Source organism: Toxorhynchites rutilus, chromosome 2 (genome assembly GCF_029784135.1).
Source record: "Toxorhynchites rutilus septentrionalis strain SRP chromosome 2, ASM2978413v1, whole genome shotgun sequence".
In the NCBI taxonomy this organism is placed as follows: Eukaryota; Metazoa; Arthropoda; class Insecta; order Diptera; family Culicidae; genus Toxorhynchites; species Toxorhynchites rutilus.
The window spans coordinates 301,862,523-301,889,798 of record NC_073745.1 but is presented as its reverse complement, the minus strand read 5'-3'; the positions used below and the strand labels follow the sequence as shown (position 1 = coordinate 301,889,798).

The following is a 27,276-nucleotide window of genomic DNA, read 5'->3' as shown; positions in this document are numbered from 1 at the left end:
ATTAGCCGCAGCAATGTGGCTAATGAATAATCAATAATCCTTGCCAAAGTTCAATGTCACAACAATGTCTATCGGTGGAAGACAGAGAGAGAATAATGACAAAGAATCGCCGGAGCGTGTCTGGAGGCAATAAGGCTGCGAATATTTATTGTTTTTAATGGCCGCATAAACCCGCTGGTTTGAATTGCACTAGTTTAATGGAGGTGTGAACGGAAATTCTTTGGTAAGATGCCATCAAAATTTTGTTGTTTTTTTTATAGAAATAGTAAACGTAGATGTTTCCATTGGGTGAAAGAATAACGCGACATCAACAGTAACTTAAAACTGGTTTCATGTCTGAAGTTTGACGGAAAAATACTAAGGCCCTGTACTTGATAACAGAAACCAACTATCGGACAAAATAAAACCCAAGCGTCAAGTTTTTTTTATGTTTCGCCGTTATCGAGAACCAGTCTAACCGCACGAAACTAGTCGCAACTCGGTGTGCACACTTCATTCTACGGCCATCGAATGATGGATCATTTATTTTCGCTGATTTGTGCCTCTCTTACCTGTTGTTCGGAAATTCTTAGTTCTCCGAAGACCACCTTCTGTATTGACTTGCCCAGCAGAACGAGGCAGCAGTACGCCATGTTGATCAGGGTCTGAAAAGAAAAATGAAACAGAAACGCAAAAACTGTATTAAATTGAATTTGGAATGATTTCGGCGAAAATACAATATCCCGCATGGTAGCAATCACGATTCAAGCGTGAAGCTTGCGATTCATGATGATTCACAGGAAGACGACATACGAGCAAAGGTATGTCGAATGATCCGAAGGCAACAAATCTTGGAATGTGATTTCATAGAACTTTTCCGGACCACTGAGAGATGGCTATTAACCGATAGCAACGGATGGACGATCGTTTTCCTTATAATGGTATTAAACTATAAACAATGGCCATAAACATGACTACATACACTTAGTAAGCCTGAACACACTGTTTAATGTAAGACATGAGTGTAAACCATCTTACTTTTTTCTTAAGTGGTGCTAACGTTCATACAAGATCTGGACTGTATTCACAGCGTCAGATGTATTGTTAAATGGTGTTTGTTTGTTCTTATTCGCGAAAAATGATTGGTTACCTTCAAATTTATAATAATACTAAATCTCACGCTTTGATTGGTCCAATTTGTGCTCCTCGAATGTGCCCAACTAAAAGGAGCAACCAGAATAACAGTGGAATACGGTTTCCCACAGACAACCGAAACAAATCAACATTACAAATTCATTGAAGTTGGGGCTCTTCTATTTCAAATGCATATATGCATACTGGAATGAGTGTGTTTCTCTAACACGGATTTGAAACCCAGGGAGTCTGGGAGGGAGTTCTGATCGAAATTTGACGCTTTATTTAACATACTTAAAATTATCCAATTTAAGTCAAATATGCGCCGTTTTGTTCGCAAACCTGTTGCCATTTAGAAGGCAACTTCATTATTCTCCCCTTATAGAAACCCCCCCCCTTATTTGCAAAAAACTCAGACAGCCAGTTTCCGCAAGCCTCTTTTGAGGCCAACTTAGTATCACCAAGAGCGTTTTTCATGGACCGGAAGAGATGATAATCACTTGGAGCCATGTCCAGCCTACACGGTGGGTGCAATAGGTCATCCCATCCGAGCTCCCGTCGCTTCTGGCGGGTCATCAAAGATGTGTGAGGCCGAGCGTTGTCCTGGTGGAAAACAACACCATTCCTATTGATCATTTCTGGCCGCTTCTGGTCAATCGCCTGCTTCAAACGGTCAAGCTGCTCACAGTAGAGAACCGAGTTGAGGGTCTGGCCATAGTTGAGCAGCTCATAGTGGATGATTCCCTTCCAATCCCACCAAACACACAGTAAAACCTTCCTGGCCGTCCATCCGGGCTTGGCGATGGTTTGGGTCGGCTCACCACGCTTCGACCACGACTTTTTTTCGCTTTAGGTTGTCGTACGTGATCCACTTTTCATCACCAGTCACCATCTTCTTCAAAAATTGGTTGAGTTCGTTCCGTTTCAGCAGTGCATCGCAGGCGTTGATTCGGTCTAAAAGATTTTTTGCGTCAACTCGTGTGGCACTCATACATCCAGCTTTTTTTGGAATCCAAACTTCTGCAAATGGTTCCAAACGATTTTATGGTCTATACCCAGTTCCTGGCCAATCGAGCGAGTGCTCACATGCCGGTCTACTTGGATGATTTCAACGATTCTATCGGTTTCCACTACGATTGGCCTGCCAGTACGGGGTGTATCTTCGACAGGCACTACACCAGAACGAAGTCGATCAAGTCAACGCTGTGCTGTGCGAATCGTTACAGTATCGGGTCCATAAACTACACGAATTTTTTCGGCCGCCTTCGTTGCAGTTTTACCTCGCAGGTAGTAAAAACGTAAAATATGGCGAATTTCTTGATTTTCTTGAATTTCATATTTGACGCGCTATAACTTGAGAGTGAAAAGGACAATCATAAAACTGTGAAAACGACACTTGTAGCACAGATTGTCGTCTTTAAATAGCCGTATAGTATGACCCGATGCGATAAGTACAACACAAGATATGTTTAAGTGTTGCCATATATTGACAATATACGACATTTCTTTTTCCCCAACCCAATATATGCAAACTGCGGGTACTTTCGTACTCGTTTGCATTTGTACAAACTGGAATTTTTTTCCCCGACACGGACTACAAACCCGGACTACAAGTCTGGGAAAATTACAGATACTGAAGGCGAATAAACTTTCAAGTTTGAAGCGTCTATAGTATGAAACATTGAAGTTGAAGTTATTGATCCATGCAAGCCGAGGATTTTTGTACTCCGGAATCTCATAAATCCACGTCTCGCCATCAGAAATAATACGTAATGTTGCGATGAATTCTGCCTTGGAAAACATGTATATGCAGTCTATAGATGGGCAAAATGGATCACTTCAGTAGTTCACACAACGGTTCATAGTACCGTGTTCAATTTAACGAATCGGCTCATTATTATTTCGATTTACGTATATAAACATCGCCGGAATAAGGTCAGGATTGTTCTTACTGTTGTCTCTGGAGCGAGAATCTAGCAGTATTTATTTAATTACTAATTCATCTGATTCGGGGATTGAAAATTTGTAAAATGTGAAGCAATACCTAAGCGCGTTAAATATCACGTTTTGATTGGTCCAATTTGTGCTCATCAAATTGTACCGACCAAAGCAGGCAACTAAAGTAACAGCGAATTACGATTTGAATAGGATCAGTGCACTGCGAAAACAATCGTAGCCAGCCACCGTGCCTCTATCCTTTTCTATCCTAATGATGCTGGTTCATACGACAAATGTGTTCAATACACAATGAAAGATCGAAGCGAAGCGCAACATCGCATCACCAGCCCCACCTCTTGTGATTCTACAGCCAGCCAAATCGAATGAATTTCACTCGTTCCGTTCCGAACTGTTCATTCATTTTTCTAACCTGTCGAGAGCATAGCGCCAACATCATCAATAGAGTCAGCAAACAAGTATCAATTTTCTAATTTTCTTTTTTTCCTGAGAACTGATCCAGCATGTAATGTTGAAGTATAGCCTGTGGTTGCATTTAGTGTTTTTAGAACAGGAAATTTCGACATAGGGCCAGCTTGTTCTCGCGTGATCATTCAATTTTCACGAATTCGTGCATTGTTTTCGGGTTTTGAAGTGACAACAAAGTACAACACATTGCAAAACCGGACGGAAGGAAGGAATTTTCCTGCAATGAGAGTTGTGTTCTTCGGTTGCGCACTGAGAATGAAATTCATTTCACGATTATTACACAATCGATTTCGAATTCTCTGTTGCCGTTCTCCGAAATATGCTGAATAGCATAATTAGCGGGTTATTCCTTTGGGAATTAGGTTTTCGGGAGCGTTGGATTGTGATTTTGTTAAACTATACAGAAAAACCTATTCGGACATTGACAGCCCTTGGTGTAGTCATAGACCACCCCCCCCCCCCTTTTTTTTTAGATTCGCTGCTTAGCCGCGGCTCGTACGCTCTTTCTGACTAACTGTAATCAATAAGCGACCTGTGAGCGTTCGCCTGTTCCTGTTGCAGTTTTTTGACGTAGGATTACGTCTTTCGGGAACATATTGGGGTACAAATTGAAAATCGAAAATCAAGCACATCGTAAAAATTGCCCAATTTCAAACGCTCATTGCTCAGTCGTTTCATGATGGATTGTTGAGATTTTTTTGTCAATCTATTTCGGCACTCCATAACAATTTTTTACATTGAATAAAATTATATATGTCATGAATCTAACCATCGAAAAATTGGAAAATCACAACCCCTATCCTAACGGTAATATCCACTTACCGTCGAAAATTATATTGGTCGAAATTGACGACACATGTGGCGGCTCATGTACTTACAATTATTGGTCAGTTATTTCCTGATGGATTTACGAGACATTTGCATCAATCGATCTGAGCATTCGAAACAATTCATCACAATTGATAATATATTGATATCATATGAAACTAACTAGCAAACAATCAAAGAATCTCCAAACGGAAATACCTCGTTCTGATTGGTCGAAATTGAAGATACGGATAAATCGGCACATCAAAGTAGAGGGAACTTTTGTTCCCATCGAAGTGTATTCCCTAACAGAGACATCAAAACCAAGCTGCCTGGGGGAAATCGGCATTGCAATTACATGAAAGTAGGGGGAACTTTTGTTTCTACCGACAGGTATTCCCTAACAGAGATTCAAATTCAAGGTGTCTGGGGGAAATCAGCATGTAGATACCCCCGTGGTCGATAGTTTAACTAACGACGCGCACAAATGGATAGTGGTAATTATAACTAGTGGGACATTGCTGATTGCATACGTGCTGGCGAATAAGTAGGGAGCGATGGATGAGTGTTTTTTTTAGTTTCGTTCCAATAAGAATCTTTCGATGGATTAATTGAAGAATGATATTTCAATGAACTGAATAGAACTTATGTTTGATAGCATATAAATAAAATTTAAATTTAGAACTTGGAACATAAAGTTGGTTGTTTCGTGAAATTTCATATCAATAGCCAATTGAGGCATGTGGCATCGTATTCCGTTGGGTTTAAATCGAAAATGGAAATGGGATGAGTAAACACTCAGAAAGTAAGTATTATGAATGAAATTACCTTTTCCATTTTAAATATATTTTCTCTCAAAAAAAATAAAATTTATTTTTTCTGGTGAGAAAACTTGATAATCGTGTTCGATAATGATAATTATCTTATATTACATTGATAAAGTTTTTTTCATCCATACATAACACAGGAGCCACCTCGTCCAGGGCCACAGAGGGCGGCTTTCATCTCATTTCATGAGATACTCTCGGACACAACCCTCCTTTGACTTTTTTTGTTTTGTTAGAGTTTTCGAAAAGAATCCAACCTATTTTACGCTCACGATCAATTTAATTTCCCTATTTTTCATTCATTAGCTCTGAGTGGCTTCTTAAAATGAGGTGCATTTCCAACTTAACATACATTATACGCATCGCAGAATTGATTTCATTCCTTGCTTTAACCATTATTTAGTAACAGAAAAAGTATCACATAATAAAAATGTCAGGTGGGCTAATTTAATTCACCGTTTTTGTTTGTTTAAATTTGAGATGTTCAAAGTATTACTTTCGAAGGCTTTCACAAATTCACCTTTTTTTATCTCTCCGTGAGACCGGAGGTAGCATGTGTTATCGATCCGAACAAATGGTGTCAAATGTCGAGAAAGTAGACAGTGAAGGAAGTAGAAAGGACAGAGAGGGGGAAGAGAAAAGAGAAAAGAGAAGAGAAAAGAGAAAAGAGAAAAGAGAAAAGAGAAAAGAGAAGAGAGAAGAGAAAAGAGAAAAGAGAAAAGAGAAAAGAGAAAAGAGAGAAGAGAGAAGAGAAAAGAGAAAAGAGAAAAGAGAAAAGAGAAAAGAGAAAAGAGAAAAGAGAAAAAAGAAAAGAGAAAAGAGAAAAGAAGAGAGAAGAGAGAAGAGGGTGGTCCAAACAATCAAGTTTTTCCTCTTTTTTCCAGAAATGACATTTTTAAAAAATTCATAACTTTTGAACCACTGAACCGATTTAGATGATCGACATATCAATTTGAAGGTAAGGCTAGCCTTTTAAAAATTGTAAACTTACAAAAAAAATTGTTTTCATTTTTTAAATTATTGATTGTAGTCGATTTATCTTGTTTTCATGGCTTTGAACTAGAGGGCGCTATATTTTTTTATAGTTTTTCTGGGAAACTGATAATTTTCTACGTTTTTAAGTTATGATTTGTCAAAATTAACCGAAGAAAGAAGAGAGAAGAGAGAAAAGGGAAGCAGGGTTGCCACATGAACAAAAGAAAAACTTGTATTTTACAGAGTTTTCGCCAAATCTGTATATACAGAATTACAGGAATTACAAAAGAGAGTAGAGAGAGAGAGAGTAGAGAGAGAGAGTAGAGAGAGAGAGTAGAGAGAGAGAGTAAAAAGAGAGAGAGAGAATAAAAAAAGAGAGTAGAGAGTAGAGAGAGAATAAAAAAGAGAGAGTAGAGAGAGAGTAAAAAGTAAAAGTAAAAAGATAGAGAGAAAGAGAGAGAGAGAGAGAAAGAGAGAAAAAGAGAGAGTAGAGAGTGAGTAAAAAGAGAGATAGAAAAAGAGAAAAAGAGAGAGAGAGAGAGTAGAGAGAGAGAGTAGAGAGAGAGTAAAAAAAAAGAGAGTAGAGAGAAAGAGAGAGAGTAGAGAGAGAATATAAAAAAAGAGAGAGTAGAGAGTGAGTAAAGAGAGAGTAGAGAGAGAGAGAGTAGAGAGTAGAGAGAGAGAGTAGAGAGAGAGAGAGAGTAGAGAGTAGAGAGAGAGTAGAGAGAGAGAGAGAGAGAGTAGAGAGTAGAGAGTAGAGAGAGAGAGAGAGAGTAGAGAGTAGAGAGTAGAGAGAGAGAGTAAAAAAAGTGAGAGAGTAAAGAGAGAAAAAGAGAGTAGAGAAAGAGTAAAGGAAGAGAAAGAGAGGAGAGAGAGAATAAAGAGAGAGAGAGAGTAAAGAGAAAATAGAGAGAAACACAGTAGAGAAAAAGGCAGATAAGAGAGAGGGAAAAGAGAGAAAGGAGGAAGATAGAGAAGGAAGAGAAGATAACATCAACAGCTGGTATGTTATAAAAATTACATTATGTTACTTTCTCATGACTTTGAAATTTCACGTACGTACGCAATGCCGCTCGTTTCCTCACTACATTACACTACCTCTAAAATATATGATTTTTTTACAGTACAAGACAAATGTGGTCATTTAATTAACGCTTATCAGAAATAGGTATAGAAATGCCTTCTAATAATTAGAACTTGGGTATAGCGTGAAGTACATTCTGTTATATTTAGGTTAATGGTTCATTGATTTCTAGATGGGTTCTAGATTTTGAACTCAGATTCAGTTTTCAGTTTCCGATTGAGATTCCAAATGCATGTTCCGGAGCTCGGATCACGATTAAAGTTTTGAAAAATGAGATTTGAACAACAGATTTAAAAATTAAACTTCAGAATTTCAGCCACAAAACTTAGGTCCAAATCTAGATGTCAGATAACGAATTCAAGATTGAAAACTATTATAATAACATTCTGTATACAAATGAAATTCCAGATGAATTTCAAGTACAGATTTGAGATTTCGGATACTGATACGAATTCCAGATTCTGAATCGGTAATTCATAATCGATATATACTATTTGTTGAGTTCTGGACATACAACCAGAGATTACGGAGATTATAGAATCTATTCGGATCCAGATTTCGAATAAGATTTCAGATTTCACTATCAACTCCAAACAGAGCTGCCAATTATCAAATATTTATTTGAATTCGAACGAACAATGACCATCAGTCAAGCGTGACAACACTTTTTTTCATCCCGAACATCGTGAGCTCATGAGCTAACCTGACCAATGGACCTGTTTCATTCATACAAATCTCTTCTCACTGTATCCCTTCTATCCGATTCTCTCGACTCCTTCATTCAAGTCGCTTGTCACGCTGTTTATTTTTTTAGGATCTACTTTTGTTCCTACCAACTGAAGTAGTGAGCAAGACTTAATTGACCCTCTATGTTAATAGAAAAGAGTTATTTACGAGTGCCAATTATAGAAATGATGCAACATTATATCAAATTAAATGATTCTTGCTGAGAGTACTGACCAAACTAGATACAGAAACAATACGTATTATCATCTGGAGAGTACAAGTCCATATGTTCGATTGTAATCATTAATCACTGTCGGCGATATGTATACCATTAACAACAACAAAAAACAATGAGCATACTTCAGCATAGCGACAATTATTCTTCCGACGAAAAGTCGAAATCATGCCGCAAATACCACATACCTTGAATACACCCACGAAAAATCGCCGAAGCACGATCCAATAGCAGCACGAAAGTGCCACAACACACCCAAGAGTCATCAAATAACTCCACGGGGGCACAGCTGCTTTTGCTGCTGCTGCTGCACATAAAAATGTCCAATTCGGGCCAAACTGAACTTGACTTTGAAAACTATTACGCTTGGTATCCACCAACATTAGGGTGCAACACGTAACGTAACAATTGACGCCACAGGCTGGTTGAGGGTCAACTCGCTCTGCAGCGTCCAAACAGTTTTCCGTTGTTTCAAACCGCACAAAATTATTCATTTCGCAGAGCTGTCGCTCGGTAGACTAGTGAATATTGGCATTGAGAATTATGTCCATAGTAGAGACAGATAACAACCACATCTTTTACATCGAGCTGCCATAAGAGCGCGCGGTTGAGACGATTGTTCGGAAGAATACCACCGCTCAACTGCTGACATTAATTCTGGTGACGGTATGTGATTGGGAGTAACTACTTCCTGAATGTCTTTTGCGGGTATAAATTCGGTCGATGAATCGCGGGCATTAATTTATTCGAGCTCCATTTTTCGAAACGCCAACTTGCGATGGAAGATTCCAGACGGGTGGGACAGAGATGAAGAGAGCGGTGCTTGGACTAGATCTCTTCACATTGGAAAAGCTACATTCACTCGTAAAGGGTAACGGGGTCTTCTAGTTTCTTGCCCTCTGGTTGAAAGAAAAAAAACTCTATTTCGCGTACATAGGAAACTCGAAAAGGTAGCACAGATAAATAGCAGAGCGTGGACGAAGTGTTCCGCGTTCATCTATTAGCTGTGATTATATTACATACCCCTCGGTTGCGGTGCTGAACACGGCGCCGTTCGATTCTTGTAAAAAGATCACCGACCAGATGAGTTGAATAAGAAAAACCCGTAAGAGATGAAAGAAAACAGAAAATTGGCGAGCAGCAGCAATTATGCCTTCAGTGGTAGCGAATAACTGAAAAATCGACATTAATCGAGCGGTGCTTCATGTCTGACTCACTACACTTTATACACATGGCAAAAACTCCGGGGTCCGTTCACACACACTTTTTAATGATTAATGTAACCCATATCGACTAATATGAATGAAATATTTTATCAGACGAGCAATTCCAAAAGAAATCCTCCTAAAAATGAAAATTTTAAAAACCACAAAGTTCGTCAAAAATAGTGTTACAGGTCGGACTCGATTATATGTGATATTTTGAGATATAGAGATTTTTAATATTACATTAATTTTTTGAGTAAGATATTTTGACATTGTATTTGAAATGTTATTTTTTCGTTGATTTTTCTTCAACTTTGTCAAACATCATATATTAATTAGACATCTGGATTTTGAGTCACGATTTTTTGAAAGAACAATCCATGATTTTGAATACGCCCTTTTAAAAAATCGGTCGTAATTTCAATCGGTCATATGATAATGACAATTGTGATTTTGTATAAATTTTATCACAAGTACCAAGTTTTCAAAAAAAAAAAATAAATAGGATCGGATCAACATTTGCTGTTTTTGGTCGATTTGGCGTGGAAGGCTCCATATCAAAATTTAATACGACCACAAAGGGTTAATGAGTATTTCTAACCTCCTCGTTATTATATGATTATTTTCGTTTTGAATAATGAAAAGGAAACTTGAATCTAAAATATAAAATATGGAACTTACAAATTTTAGGAACAGATTCCACATTTTTTTTTTTATTTTTCAGAATCAGATTTTAGATTCCGATAATTCCAGATTCCAAATTAATTCTAGGTTCTAGATTCTATATTCTAGATTCTAGTCTTTCACAAAGCTTGAATTCCCGAATAGAAATGTAGACCCATATTACAGCTTATAGTTTTCAGACACGAAATTCTAGAGACAGGTCCTAGATTCTCTTAGAGATTATACCATATTTCCAAATCAACAGCCAAATTCCAAATTACAAATACCAGATTCCATATTCATGTTCCAGTTTTCTGATGTAGATTCCGAGCGTACCTGTAGACAATACGAATACATATTTCAAATTAGATTAATTTTAATTTAATTTAGATTTAATTTCAGATTAAGGTTCAGATTCTGGAATCCAGATTTCATATCCCTCTTCTGGACATCACAAATTTGAAATTCCGTATCCTAGATTATAAACTCCAGAGATTCTAAATTATGGATTCCAAATGTCTGACGACAGATTTCAACGTTCATATTTTAAATCTTAGATTAAGATTCAATGGTCAATGTTCCAGTGTTCCAGATTCCCATTTCTGTTTTCAGATATCAAAAATTGAATAACCGATTTCCGATGCATGGGTTTAGATGAAAGTCTTCGAATGCCACCATGAACATTATAACTTCCAAATGTTTCCATCAATCAGGTTACATCAGATTCCAGTACAGGTCGGACTCGATTATATATAGTCGACCATTTTTTTTCAACAATTATTTTCAAATCCTATACATAATCGAATCCCAAGAAAACATTTTTTTCATTAATGTATGAATGTCAAACATTAAAAGAAAAAAAAATTTTTTTTTGTGATTCGATTATGTATTGGATTCGAAAATTAACGTTGAAAGTGAAATTGCGATTATATATAATCGAGTCCGACCTGTCTCTGAATTCATATTCCAAATCCATACAACCGATTTTAAAGGAAGAATTGAATTCGTGTGATAAATACTGATTACTTATTCCAGACTCTAAATTCCAGTTTTAATTCAGAATTGCAGATTGATATGCTTTCATAGATTCTCTAGTGGATTCGATATTCCCATTTCTGACTTTCAGATGTAAGACTTTGAGTTTCAGTTTCCAGGCGTCAGATCATAAATTTTCATAAATAAATAATTACAGGTTCAAAATTAAACATATGATTATACGGATTCGGAAAACAGATTACTAATCTAAACACTGGCCATTAGAGTGTCAATGAAAATGGTTATCGAATTTCCAAACGGGGATGAAAAATGTTGATTCTCGCGAAAAAAAAATAGCGTATGCAAAATTTTACTTCGATCGGACTTTATTTACTAGTGTCGCAGAGACATCAAAGTTTGACACAGTCAAGATTTAAGATTACAGATCCTTGTTCCAGAATTCGAATTCATATTCAAGTTCCAATCATTTTGAGGTTCCAGTAGACTCAAAAATACGGATTCATTATTTACATTCCGAAATTTAGAATACGATCAAGATTCTAGATCATTATAAAGTCCTAATTCCAGATTCTAGATTATTCTCAAGACCTGATTATATACCAGATTCCATATTTCAAATATGAGATACTGGAGGAGAATCAATTTCATCAATTTTCTATGTCGTGTTTCAATTCCAGATAACTATCATGAGATTACATCTCTAAGTTCCAGCTGCCAGGTGTCAGACAAAGAATTTCAGATGAATTTTTATATATACAGATTATGAAAATTCCTGAAGTAAATAACTAATTTCGAAGTGAATTACTAAACTTTTTTGTTTATTTGTTTGAAACCAGAAACCAGAAATGAGTACATTAGCCCCTGCTGAAATCGTGACATAGAATTCTTGTACTTGAACCGATTCATTTATTATGGATCTACATAAAATACATCGAGGGACAGTTATGAATAGAATATCAACATGGGACAATTGAGCTTGATGTTATTTTTTTAAAAGTTAGGAACAAACAATAACTTTTTTTGTGTTTTTCCGGAAGATTCGGCAAAAAAATGATTCTATGAAGAAAAGTTGTCAAAAAGTTACATATGACAACTATGGGTAGAACGGCAGTGTCCTTCGCATAAAAAAGTTTTTTATTTCAAATTGTGTAGAAAATCGGAACAGAATTCTTTGACGCTGTATTCCATAGACCTCAAATTATTCCTATTCCAAGTGTTCACTAGCATCATTATGGGAGATGATAGATCCGGGATCGATTCCTATTCTGGCCGGAGAATTTTCATCTATATATATATATGTGAAAGTTTTAGGGAGCAATAAATGTTTTTACGATTGTTAGATACTCCTCCCTTCTCTCTTAGAGGGGGCTGCCATACAAATGATACACAAATTCCTGCATTAAAATTTCTGCATGCACTCATCAAGCAAATGCAATCAAATTAGGCATCTGGAGCTTTTAGGGTGCAATAAATGTTTCTACGGTGGTTAGACACTCCACCCCCTTCTATAAGGTCGGGCTGCCATACAAATGAAACACGAATTTCTACATCCCTCGAGAATTAATCAAGCAAATGGAACCAAATTAGGTATCTGGAGGTTTTAGGGTACAATAAATGTTTCTATGGTGGTTCGACACTCCACCCCCTCTCTAAGGGAGGGCTGCCATACAAATGAAACACAAATTTCTACATCACTCGAGAATTAATCAAGCAAATGCAACCTAATTAGGCATGTGAAGGTTTTAGGGTGCAATAAATGATTCTATGGTGGTTAGATACTCCTCCTCCCTCTCTTAGAGTGGGCTGTCATACAAATAAAAAACAAATTTCTGCATAACTCGAAAACTAATCAAGCAAATTGAGCCAAATTTGGCATGTGAAGATTTTAGGGGGCACGAAACGTTTCTGTGGTGAATAGACACTCCTCCCCTCTCTCTAAGGGGAGAAGAGAGTAGGGGTCTGTCTTTGTTCTATCATATTTTCTGTATCAAACATTTATTCCATGTAACGGAGAAACATGTTATTTGCAAGTGGTTGAAAAATCTTGAACGAGAATTGAGTCTTAAAATAATCTGATATTATAATGATGAGTTTTGGTAGAAGTACTAGGAATTTTTTAGTAAAAGGTAAATTCAACGGGGTCGATTAGAAGATCAATCAATGAACAGTTCTACGATTGGACTCATGAACTTGCGCTTGGTAAGAAAACGTGAATGTTTGAAGGTATTGATAACGAAAAACAAATTTTGGGCGGGACGAAATTTGCCGGGTCAGTTAGTGTTAGATAAAGTTTTCGGATTTATCACTCAATACTATAATCGTGGCGTGCTATTCAGCATCGTGCTAAAGACAAAATTATGCAACCTCCGTTAGGAATATTGGTTGTGTCTTAAAAACCGTAATCGCACAAATGAGAAAGCTTCCTCTTCGTCTTAGAATACTTCTTGGTTGAGATTTGTATACCAAACCAATTCCTCGTTTGCATTTTGAGTAGCAAGTTCGAGAATACGCGAGTACAAGTGAAGGTCGAAAGAATCCCTGACCGTCTCCGATCACAGCATTCGTGACACTAACTACTTGTTCCTGAGAGCACGAGGAGAAGGCTTTGGATTCATGAAATAAAATCGTGATTTTCAATCATCCATTTGGATCTGAATTCTAGAACTCAAATCTAGCTTCAAATTTCCAGATTAAAGATACTGATTTCGAATCCAGACCCCTACTTATGTTCCTGGCTACATTGCATCGCAGTTTTCGAGTTCCAGATTTAAAATGTCAGATAATAGATTGAAGATTGTGGATTTAAAACAGAATAATTAGTTTGCTCAATTTTGGAAATTGATTCTTAATTATTATTTTGACTTTCGGATTCAGATTCTTCTTCTTCTTGGATGGCGTTAACGTTCCCTGTGGAACTTTTGCCGTCTCAACGTATGCATTAACTAGCGTCATTTGTTTATACTTAGTTGAGATTTCTTAAGCCAAATAACACGCCTTGAATGTATTCCGAGGGGTAAGCTCTTGAATACGCGTGACCACAGTGCAAGTCGAAGGAAATTTCTTTGACGAAAAATCCCCCGGCCAGAACAAGAATCGAACCCGAACACCCGGCATGATAATGTGAGACGCTAACCGCTCGGCCACGGGTGCACTGATTACAGATTACATACCTCAAATCACGAATCATATGCAGATTCCATATTCAGATCCCCAGTCTACATGTTTAGGTTTCTTTTCTAAATACAAACACCAAATCCAGTTTCACGGATTCAGATCCTGAATTTCTGATTCAAAACTTTAAATTCCAGATTCCACATCTCAACCTAGATTGAAAATTTCATGTATGGTGACTGTAGAATCCATTATTAGATTAAATATCGGATTTATCTTGATTTAAGTTTATAAATGCAAGGTCCCAGATTCTCAAATTTTCAAGACACTTCAAAGTTCAGTTCAGTTCGGGCAGCGTAATGAAATTGATGATCGAGGCGCCAAGAAGTCGAATTTACGTGGTACATTACGTGGCATTTAAAGCTCAATTCACCAAAGTATGTACAAAGATACGATGCATCGAACGTAGTTGGTAAGCGTCATGTTTTTGGTCTATCCTAGATGAATTTCACTGTACAGTAAAACCTTTTTTTGTGCGATTTCTGTTCTTGTGCGGTATATGAAAAAAAGCATATTTGACGAAGTTATCGTCCATTTAGTTTTTTTAGATGTTTTATGCATATATTCAGTACAGAAAAAGCATATTTGCGTCCAAATTATCCACTTCTGAAATCATTCCCATTCTTCCATCAAACGCTCTGTTTTTCTAAGTTTTTGCATGACATGATTTATAACAGCAACAACCTTCGCAAAACAGGGAAACAAAAGGAAATTGAACGGTGTACGGCGTGGATTTGAGTTATTTTCTTGGGGGAAACTGTTTTTATGCGGTCCCTATCTACCGCACAAAAAAAGTTTTTTTTTCAAAATGTGTACCGAACACGATTTTTTATAGCTACTGGTGAAGTTTTGCACGATTTTTTTATGCGATTTTTTTGTGCGGTCCCTATCCCCCGCACAAAAAAATGTTTGCCTGTAGTTTATTATTCACTAGTAACCATTTGTGCTGCTTTAACGGAAAACTCATAATTCAATCTGAATTTATTAACATTCGGATGGCCGTGGCCTAGGTGTTAGCTAGTGGCAATTAAGTACTAATAAAAAATAGCTGAGAACGTTGCAGCTATTGGAAAAACAGAGAGTTCACAGTTGCGATTATGGGCATGATTTCATCTGTGCTTACTAGTGACCAGGAGAAAATCATCCGCTAGAGAGACGTATTGTTTCTTGTTTTTTCGTTAATGACACAAACAAAAAAACGTAACGTTCATACTGTTATTCTCTTTCTCCGTTATTCCATAGGCCAAGGAAATGAGTACACATATGCCCTCGCGCCGCGATCGAGAGATCGAGTATGACTTTTTAAGAGCAATAACTTATGTCACCACGTACTGCAAGAAAAAAAAGGTATATCTCTCCAGACTGGTCTGTATATTTCGATGGCATGCATCTGACCAGGTGATCTAAAGTGCTAAAAGACAAAACTGCGCCAGTTAAATAATTTGCACTCTGCCGCACAAGATTTGAATCATATGCCGTCGAAAGGGGCCCAACCAAAAGAAACCTGCGTTCGGTTCGTCTCGGATAAGAGAAAGTATTTATATTTCGCACACGTTCGCGAATATTGATGATGTTTTCCTCTTTCCTGTGGGGCTGTGGTTGCTGCTACACGAGTAAAAACAACCGTCGCAAAGAAAAAAAATAAATATACGCTTTCTAAAAAACAAATTGCCACCGTCTCGCTGTATCTTACTGCTCCTAGTTTGCGTTTTAGTTTCAACAACGAAAAACAAATAGTGGTTCAGTAGATGATCTCATTAGTCTGTTCCGGGCAATTAAGTCAATATACTTATCAGAAGGATTCGTGTAGTACACATTTGGTTTTATCAATGAGCAAGCAACGCGCACGTACCGAGCCCACGTCAACGTATGTTTCGAGGTGATATTTCCGAGACCTTGGATACCGTTTCCCCAAATAATGAGCGTTGGTTAGACGTTTTCCGTTTGCATAACACTCAACAATGTCACCACCAAACAGACTTAACCTTCTTGTCATTTTCAAATAATTGAGAAGGAAGTAATTCAGATGACTATTGACCAGTTTCACGACAAAAGACGAATCGATTGGACTCGACCATCTTCAATTCGGATGAAACTTTGCGAACGCTTCCGGTAGATGAGACTCTATATAGGGTAGGGCGGGGCTAGTTGGTCATACGGGTAAGTTGGTCAGTGACGATATCTTGGAATCTGGGCGTCCAAATAAATTGCTGATACAAAAAAATAATCAAATCGGAAAAACTTTTTATTAAGTAGGTTAAAAAATACGGACATGGTTCCGATTTCGACAAAAATCATTCACGGTTTGCGCATTATAAAATGTGTTCTAAAACTGGTTAATAACCTTGAAAAAATGTAAGAGGTTGTGTTCAAGACACGACCGCATTGTTGACGTAGAACTACGCTGTAGTTTAATTCAAGTCGTTTGTTTATAACTGCGGATATTATTTTATAATGTTACGAAAATTTTTAAATAACTATTCTACCAGTTCGGTCGCCCTAAAATATGTTTTTTATTGTAGAATCATTTGACGATAATTGTTTGATGATTCATTCTTGTGCTCGCACAAAAATACAGGCTCGAGATAAGCGCAGTTGTCATCCTCAGTGGAGAAAGTTTTGCTACTGGCAAGCGAAACCAAATCACATACAACATTTCAGAACGACATTTACTTTCTTGGTGACTAAATAAACGAAATGAACTCTATCTGTTAATCTCAACAACCTCGAAAAGAGTGGCGCTGCTTCATTATGATCAAGATTCGCGCAAATGCAATTCTAGTTGAAAGCAGCATTAATAACTTAATATAACTTATTGAATAACTTGGTATTCCCCAAATAATTTTTTGGTGCACAACCTTAACACCTGCTTCACCATAGCGTCAGTTCAATGCATTGATGGCAGAAAACAAACAATGTTAACTGTTTGGAAGAAGGCTGCATATTTGCCTCAGCCGAGATTCATTACCAATACCCTAGCGTAAGGTTGATGCAATGACTACATTGCCAGAGACATCAGCGAGTGAGTAATTTGATCGCGTCCACAGCTCAATCCGAAACGAAGACATGTGATGACGCAAAACAAGGAAGAACGAGCGATATCCATTGCTCTGAATACAGAACGATACTGAAAGTTTGCCTTCCTTCCTTGCTTGAGACTTTAAACTTCTTCAGTTCATTCGTCTCTAACCTTCAAAAAGGCCCTTGGAAAACTTTACTTTATCCATCACCCCCATTGCCTTGAGAAAGGCATTCGCTCCCTCGCCGTCCAGCTCGCCCAGCAACGATGTTGTTCAGTCGATATCCTCACGAAGAATGCAAGTTTGCCTCAGCGAGATCCACTGTTATACTCTAGGCCTTCGTTCTTCTTCTTTTCCTTTGATCACGGAGACTTTATATCTTGCGATTTCCCCTTCGATGCTCGTCGATAAGTTGCTCGTTATTGACAGCTCTGTTCGGGAAAGCACAGAAATTGACAGAACAAATGTATGAGGAAATGGGAATGTTTCCAATTTTCATCAATTTAAACCATATATAGACTATGGGATTGTAATGTATAGCATATCAAACAAATCTTAGGTAATTTCCGATTCGTTTGGTAGGTAAATCGCCAAAATCCGTTCGCGGCTAAAATAGTTATTAACGTTAACTTTATTTCATAAAAACGTGACCTGTTTTCTGATTTGGCACCCTTACTGAAAGACGTAGTTCTACGTCAAAAATCGGCTCAAACGTAAAACAAAGCTTTATTGTACGTATTAGCTTTAAGTGTTAATGGAAATCGCTTCCAAAATTATTTTTGTTGAATTTCCATGAATATTCTTTTTCATATATAGAGGGGCTAGTTGGTCACACAAATTGCTCCTTTGAGAGCAACGAATATAAAATTTTCAGGTATGCCGTGTTTCATTACGCAAGCTATAAACAAATAAAGAAAGCATATGTTTTACTGCTAAACCTAGTGTATTTGAAACGAGACAACCACCACACAAACCACTTGCAATATAATTGTCATATTGATATTTTTAGCTGTAAAATTTTCATTAAATATAATAAACGCTTACATTGACTATCAGAACTCACAATAACGCATTGAGTAATGTAGCATACCTGCAGGCTATTTCTATATACTTTGGGGCGAACGGTACAAATGTCATCAAAACAAATGCAAGCAAGAATGCAAGCGGCTGTGCGTCGCAGGGATGCCAGGTGATTTTGTTTTCAAAAGTCTTGACATGGTACGAGAAAATGTCTTCACCATAATATCCGAGGAAAGTTCTTCACACAAAAACGGAATTGTGATAACTCTATTTGTTTATTTCAGCTCTGAAATTTTGGTTGTAACTGAAACCATATCCATGAAACTAATGGTAGAAAAGGTATGTAATCGGAAAACCTTCGATTTGTGAAGTGGTCGTTTGAATGATCTAGGTTAATCTATTGTATAGTAGAGCCAAAATAATAGAAATTCAATGTCATAAGCGCAAATGAACTAATGTCTTCTAGAGACAATATGTATTTGGACTGCTTCGTTCGCTAAGACTAAAGCCCTACTTTTTGACGATATTTTCGGCTAATAGCTAGAATTTCGTGGAAATAATATCTTTTAAAAATCCACGTACGCTATCATACTGAAATGTCTTCACATATTTCATAATGTCTCCAAAATGTCTTCACAAAATCAAATGTCTTCAAACTTGGCATCTCTGGTTTGCCACAAAGTGGAAGTGAGACGAAATCGCTAGAAAAGATTGTCTGACTAATTTTCAACGATGAGAATTTGAAATTTTCATTAATTTGTGTTTTTACTTGCTGAAATTAGTTAACTGTTTTTGTTTTGATTTAATTAATTTATTTATAATGAAGGAAACTTCTAATGAAAAAACGCTTAAAAAAGCTTATTATTTGCTCAAAAATAACATGCCTATTATTGATCAATTTAGCCCGTGTGTGGGGTTAGTTGGTCAATTTATTCTGAAATATAAAGACGTTAAATAAAAGAAAAAATGTCAAATGATCGATTCTCTGGTTATTTTTCATTGAAAGGGTAAAAGGTAAGCTTCATTGTGGTACATAACATTCTAACGCAAAACTTCGTACTACAAAGTTGTAACCAAATTTATTCAAAAATGACCAACCAGCCCCACCCTACCCTACTCCGAAGTTGGAAAGTTTTTTTTTTTTGCAAGGGCGTAATTTTTAGAAAGGGCTCTCTCAGTTGCTAGAAAGAAAAACTATCTAAAAATACGGATACAAATTGAAAATAATACTAAATTTTATACAGGGCGGACTCGATTATATACAGTTTTTGATTTCTTTTCACTGTATAAAATCGAATCCTGTATATAATCGAGTCAGAAAAAAAATTGTAAGTTTAGTATAGGATATAGTAGTGGAACAACTAAATTAGTGGATTCTAATAACATTTTGGAAGTGAAACACTGAAAAGTTAATAATTTTTAATGTGTTATTATTAATTTTATCCTGAAAATTTATATTAAACTAGATTGTTTCTATCAATTAAATTGAAGTTCTTTAACCGCTCTACAATTTGTTCTTAGACGCACAACTTCTATCTTTCTTAATTCGGCTGCAATATCGATATAAACAATTCCTGGTGAAAATTCAAGCAACATCTTGAAAAATCACGATTGTTACCCCACCGTACATGTAATAGCCACCTAAACTTCACCTTAACGTTGAAAGGTTACATTTCTTCATGAAATAAGCCATATTTGATATATAAAAAAAATCCAATCTGTATATAATCGAATCCAATCGAATTCTATATAATCGAATCACATATAATCGAGTATTACAGAAAACGTCTTTTATCCTTTTTTCAATCGGAATCGACACTTTCACATGATATCCGGGATGAAGTAACTCAAATTGAGATTCTTTTGAAGGCCAACCTTTAGCTAGGAAGCATTTTAATTTGTCAAAATAAATATATTTTATTAGTGTAATTTGAATATTCTACACTACACTTTTTCATACGGGACTCACTGCAAAATGTTGATTTACAAGATAAAATACCCTATGCAAATTTTTCAGCTCAATCGGACTTCATTTACTCGAGTCTCAAACGTCAAAATTTTAGTTTTTTGAAAACCGAAAAATTAGCCAGAGGTGAAGAAGGACATGAAATTTGGGTTTTAGAAAAAAAAGTTGATGTATGTAAATGTAAATGAATGTATTAAAATTGCATGAAATCGAGATTTACTGTTATCTTAAAAAAATTGTCTAAAATCGACGTAGGACTACACAAAGAGACGTCAATTTAAATAACTTATAGTATATCCAGGTAGTCTTTCAGTATCTTTCAGCAAAATTACATTTCCAACGCTCCTAGAAACATAACTAATAGGAAAATGGAAAATTTGATTTCTTAAACGGTTTTATTTAGCTTGCCTTGTAATCTGTTTGTATGTTTGTAACATGTTTGTCTGTAGCGCTGACCCACATTAAAAGAAATTTGACCCCCTTCCTGTTGACCGATTGATCTGAAATTTGGAACACACCTTTGTCTCTGTAGTCATTAGAAAACTGCGTATTTCATGATCTTGAAAACCCAAGATGGCGGCCGCAAATGGCGGATCACGTATTTTCTCAAAACCTCATTAATATGGGTATCAAATGAAAGGGCTTGACTAATAGAACACGGTTATTTATGAAAAATGCAAATCCAAGATGGCTGCCATTACAAAATGGCGGACTACATATTATGTCAAAACCCCGTTAATATGGATATCAAATGAAAAGGCTTGACTAGTAGAACAGCGTTATTCATGAAAAATGCAAATCCAAGATGGCTGTCACTACAAAATGGCGGACTACATATTTTCTCAAAACCCTATTATTATGGGTATGGTTATGAAAAATGCAAATCCATCTAAATCCTACCAAATGGCGGACTACATATTATGTCAAAACCCCATTAATATGGGTATCTAGTGAAAGGGCTTGACTAGTAGAACACAGTTATTTATGAAAAATGCAAATCTATGATGGCTGCCACTATCAAATGGCAGGCTGCACATTTTCTCAAAACCCGATTAATATGGGTATCAAATGAAAGGGATGGAATAGTAGATCGCCGTAGACCATGAAAAATCCAAATCCAAGATGGCCGCAATCACAAAATAGCAAATTACTCATTTAAACGGTTTTATTTAGCTTGAACTGTTCGTATGTATGTTTGTATGTCTGTAGGGTTGTCCCACATTGATAGAAATTTCACCAATAGGAACTGACCGAATTTATAAAATACCTTTATCTTTGCTGTCATTTTAAAACTGCTTATCTTGAAAAATCCAATTTGGCCGCCGCTATAAAATAGCTGATTCCATATTATTTAAAAAAAAAAGGTTGATTGAGATATGTGTATCAAATGAATGAACTTGACTTGAAGAACACACTAAAGGGTGTGTCACATCAAATTGCATCACGGAAAAAACGCTGTAGAAATTCGCCCAGTAGACCGATCCTTTTGAAAATTTTAGACAGTAAAATATAAACTATTAAACAACTTTTGGCATTTTCTTTTTATTCATACTTCGAGCCCAAGCCCGTATGCTTGCACCTTCCTCTTTACCCCGTCCATAAGGTTCTGTACAACGTCAGGTTGTAGTTTTTTTGAACAGAAATCCATTTTCTCTTGAAGTCCGCCTCCGATTTGACAACTTTTGGGTTCTTCCGGAGGGCCTGCTTCATAATCGCCCAATATTTCTCTATTGGGCGAAGCTCCGGCGCGTTGAGCGGGTTCATTTCCTTTGGCACGAAGGTCACCCCGTTGACTTCGTACCACTCCAACACGTCCTTTGAATAGTGGCACGAAGCGAGATCCGGCCAGAAGATGGTCGGGTCCTCGTGCTGCTTCAATAGTGGTAGTAAGCGCTTCTGTAGGCACTCCTTAAGGTAAACCTGCCCGTTTACCGTGCCGGTCATCACGAAGGGGGCGCTCCGCTTTCCGCAAGAGCAGATCGCTTGCCACACCATGTACTTTTTGGCAAACTTGGATAGTTTCTGCTTGCGAATCTCCTCCGGAACGCTAAATTTGTCCTCTGTGGAGAAGAACAACAGGCCCGGCAGCTGACGAAAGTCCGCTTTGACGTAGGTTTCGTCGTCCATTACCAGGCAATGCGGCTTCGTCAGCATTTCGGTGTACAGCTTCCGGACTCGCGTCTTCCCCACCATGTTTTGCCTTTCGTCGCGGTTAGGAGCCTTCTGAACCTTGTATGTACGCAGGCCCTCCCGCTGCTTGGTCCGCTGGACGAATGAACTTGACACATTCAGCTTATTGGCGACATACCGGACCGAACTTCTCGGATCACGTCTAAACTGCTTAACTACGCGCTTGTGATCTTTTTCACTGACGGAGCATCCATTTTTGCCGTTCTTCACCTTCCGGTCGATGGTTAGGTTCTCGAAGTATCGTTTTAGTACTCTGCTGACCGTGGATTGGACGATTCCCAGCATCTTACCGATGTCCCGATGTGAAAAAACAATACCCAACAACCAAATTTGTTTGGCCTTTTCAGGGCCAAGAAATCATTATCAAAAAGTTTAACGATGTAATTTTTCAAACACATCCAAAATCATCATGCAACAGATTGCCCAACGGAATCCTACGTCAACTATGTGGTCATATCTCGGACACAACTCTCATGTGATTTTTTTTATATTAAAAACATTTGACCATTACTACGGGATTCATGGCGGTTGATTAATCAGGTTAATTGAATTTGCCATTGACTTAGCGAATATGTTTTCAAAGTTTCAAAAAACTTTGAAATAACAGAAAAAATAAGTTGTTTTTTCCCCTTTTTTATGGTGGGAAAAAAAGTTCATCAATTTGAAATGAAGTTACAAATTCCAAATGTCACTTTAAAATTTGCCCCTTTGAGTTTTTGACATGAACATTTGATCTTCAATTCCGAAACAGCGTGCATAGTTTCATCCAAATGGAACATGCTCGGGTGAGATTGATAATATTTTCAGCTCACCCCAGAAGGGATTACTTCATTCAAATGAATGTATGTATGTTTACAGATTATTCTCACTTACCCAAATACAAAATGGCTCGCTGCCCATGAACGAGGCAACATCCTTCAAGTGGGCCCCAATCGACCTCGAATCGTTCGCCGCGATATTCCCCAACAGTTCCGCTGTCTGCTGTTCGAGCATCCTTTTCAAGTCGGCATCGGTCGCCGCAAGGATCTTCTCCTCCAAATCGTCGATTTCCTTCACCGCCAACAGGGAGTCCAACGTGTCCCCGATTCTACCGCCATTAGCGGCAACACCTCCGCCGGCAGCACCGGCCACCACACCGGCTGCTGTGGCCGCTTCCCCGACACCTGCGGCACCACCCGATAGAATCGCATTTACGTTGGTCGGGGTGGAGGTACCATTGCTTTGCTGCCTCCAGGAGGGATCATTCGTGACCATAACCGCGTAATACAAACAAATCGAAACCAGCAGAACACTGGCGCTGGTGTATACCCGAATGCTGGGCAACGGTATCGAACCGTTCAGAACCACCGGCATTTTGGCGAATTGATTGTTAAATTATGACGCACAACAACTCTCCACAGTTTCACTTCCACCACAGGGTTTCCCAACTTCGCGGGGCCAGTTAGATAGGAACATTTACACTCCAGTAATTGACACTCTATAAGCTTCACGAGCTAATCGACACTGCGCTGCAACATTTTCTTCCTTTTCGATGGTCTGTCTGTCTGTTTGCTGGACTCGTTCACTTATCTGAAACGAAGAAAATAAACACCTTAGAGCATGGCGCAAACATTCGAAGCGAAAAAAATCGACCAAATTTAGCATTCGAACGGTTACTGAATAAGACACACGTTCCAAGAAGCTGCATTCCGTGAACATCATTAGCTATCACGTAAAACAGGAAATGTAAATATAGAGGTGGCCTTCGGCCGGAAGCACGCAGCTACCGAAGAAAAATAAATGCACCAGAATTCAACACCACCGACGAAATGCATCATCGCCAAAAGAAGATAATTTCTCCCACAATTTGCGTCGCAGATTGGATTTTCGATGTGTTACTCTTTTACGATGCGTGAGAAAGCGTTGTTTACATCAGTTTTTTTTTCGTTTTAGGCCGTTCTCACATAACATCACGCAGGATGACGGACGGACGAGACATCGAGATATTTATTATCGAAAAGAATTTGGAAAAAATCCGAAAGCCAGACTATGTTATGTTATTTTTGTGTTCGGTTTAGTTTATGTTTGGGTCATGCAGGTCATGCAGATTTTTTTGTTTATCGTAAAATGAAACTTCACAAGTAATTTCTTGACAGTGGAGTTCTATTGATCAGTGCCGAAAATATTCACGTTCACAACATTCAAATACGACGAATTTCAGCCTGCCTTGCATTGATAACCTACTGCTCAAGCGAGAGTCGATAAATATGGAACACCAGTGGAATGAACAGCAAACATCAGCTTGCCATGAAGTTCATTTTTCATTTGCATCTTCATTTTGGTCATGATATTCGTAACGTCGAAATTGAAGAGCATTGCGTGTTAGTGAAAATCAAAGCATAAAATTCAACGTCAACCAATTGAGAATAAGTTCGATAACACAAAATTCTTGTGTTTGGCGACTTCGGCAATGGAATGTATAGTATAACCCTTGCTGTGTTTCATGAATCTTCTCCCGATTGGCCGGAAATGTCATACACCACCAATTAGATGGGCAATGGGTGATAATAACAGACGAGCGGAAAACGAACATAATCTTGTTTTGATTTCCAGTTTAATGATACTGGCTCTAAATGACCAGCAATGATATAAAACCCCTACGATATGGGTATTGGATGAATGGGCTTCAACAGCAGAAGTCGAACATCGTATTCCGATGCCATTTTGTAAAAGAAGATGATGGCTTCCGGTTCATTAAAAATATTGAGCGAAATGGCGGTAGTAAAAGAGCATTGAAAGCGGAAACGGAAACGAAAAGAACCGTACCTCTCACGCTAAAGGTAACGGGTTCAATTCTCACTCTCGACATTCTTCCAAAAATGGAAGTAAAGTGACGAACCAGCCAAAAAGTGTTGAAAGCCACTATACCACAGTATAAAAATTGAACGAAACGTTCAACGTTAAACCTCACTCAGCCGCTCAACACCACACAACGATCAACGCTCAACGAAAACTAATGTTGCCTTTTCCGAATTCCTGGTTCTTTCTTTTTTTCTAAATATGAAAATAAAATAAAAATTCACTGCAAGCGATGAAGATCAACTTAATGTTCGCGATAATCACCTGAAATTATTGACAGTAATGAAAGTGCCTGGATGCAGGCTTTACGAAATTCGGTCATGCTGTTTTCGTTCAATATACCAGACAAAGTTCACGCGTCTCGACTCTTGTGTTATACTCATTATAACAGATATATACACTCAACGTCAAAAGAAGACAATTCATCCGACACTGGGAACAAGCTAATTCCTTCATTCGTGAATAGATTTTGATAATTTTTGGCACTGCTATTAATACATCCCCGCTTCTAAAGAGTTCTTAACCTTTTCAATGAGAGCATTTCCACATGAAATCGACAAATGCCATGAGTATTTTTCATTCGAAGAAAAGTGTGTATGCCATTTGGGTTGGAGGAAATTGGGAGTTTTCCACAGCATTTGGGAATTTTTTGGCTCAAGTGTAACTTTTGAAAAGGGCGTATCGATTTTAGTAAGAGAAATCTTTGATAATTTGATGTCCAAACGTGAAAAAATAGATACTGAAAAAAAAGTTTTTTTTACAAAAAAAAAAGCTTTCATTTGCAATATCTAAAATACACATGTTTATTTTTTTTCAATTTTTTTCATATAACATAGAAGTAATGCAGATTATTTAAAAAATGGGTACAAGACAGTAAAACTATTTTCGACGAACTTTGTGGAACATCGAGTTTTTATGAATTTTTGAAACTTCGAATTTTTGTATGTTAACAATCATTTTCAGCCAGAAATTATGAATCCTGGTGTGTATTTAAAATAAAAAAAAGCCCTTTATCAATCTTCTTCTAAATGCAGCCATTCTCGAGATGCTCAAAAAATATTTCTAATTTATTGTCTTTTTTATAGTAAACTAGCTGACCCGGCAAACGTTGTTCTGTCATATAATGTTTTTCTAGAGAGTATTTTATTTGGTAAAATAACGAATATACTTCAAGAGAGTTTGTATGTTATCGTTCAGATCTGTAAAATTGATCTAAATGATGATTTCCACTGCGAAACATGCATATGCGTACCTCTTATTTTCGAATTTTTCTTTTTTATTTTAAATATCCTTCTTATATATAAAGGTATGCATAGTCAATTTTTTCAAATTTTTCTAATCATCTCAAATATTTTCCAAAGTACCCTATCATTCTAATTTAGGTGAAGACAAATTCACAAAATATATGGACGACGTAGATCTGATCAGCCGTTCTCCCGTGATGATGAGTTATACGTACGTGGGAAAAACTTTATACACTCGACAAAAAAATTAGAGGAACAGAAGGCGAAGTCGGAAATTTTAAGTGATTTTTGACATGCTGTATCTTCATGAAAAATTAACGCATATCGATGGAAGGCGCATCATTTTGAAGCAACAACTTTCAGGTATTAGAATATTTTACATACATATTTTTATCTTGGTGTCTGTAAGTGTTAGTGGGCAACAATATCGGCAAGAAATGAAAAATCGATTTTTCTTTATTTTTTCAAGAATATTCTGGACTAACCCAATTTTTTTGCCAACCAACTCAATAGCAAATCCAATTAACTTCGTCAATCAGCTTTTTTTTGGTTCCAACAACGTTCCTGTAGGACCTTCCCACACAGAGATATTTCAGTTTGAATGAAAAATCACCCCTTCGTCTTTGATGATGAATAATTCAATAAACAACCATCGCACCGCAAATCGAGAGGCAGTTTTGAAAACTCCAATAAATTCTGCACAAGGATAATTTGTTACTTCGGCGAAAAAAAAATTTAAATTTTTGGAATCGATTTAAAAAAGTGCCTAAAA

At 37.3% G+C, this 27,276-nt stretch overlaps 1 protein-coding gene across 1 annotated transcript in view; it reads right to left on the bottom strand.

Annotated features, from left to right (window-relative positions):
• Positions 1-27,276, bottom strand: part of LOC129771700 (E3 ubiquitin-protein ligase AMFR-like) — a 115,321-nt gene that overhangs the window by 41,855 nt on the left and 46,190 nt on the right. The window contains exons 2-3 of the mRNA XM_055775625.1: positions 23,296-23,991; positions 552-644 (exon numbers count right to left, since the gene is read on the bottom strand). Of these exons, the coding sequence (XP_055631600.1) occupies positions 552-644; positions 23,296-23,775 (573 nt within the window). The 5' untranslated portion in view covers positions 23,776-23,991. The remainder of the gene's footprint in view (positions 1-551; positions 645-23,295; positions 23,992-27,276) is intronic.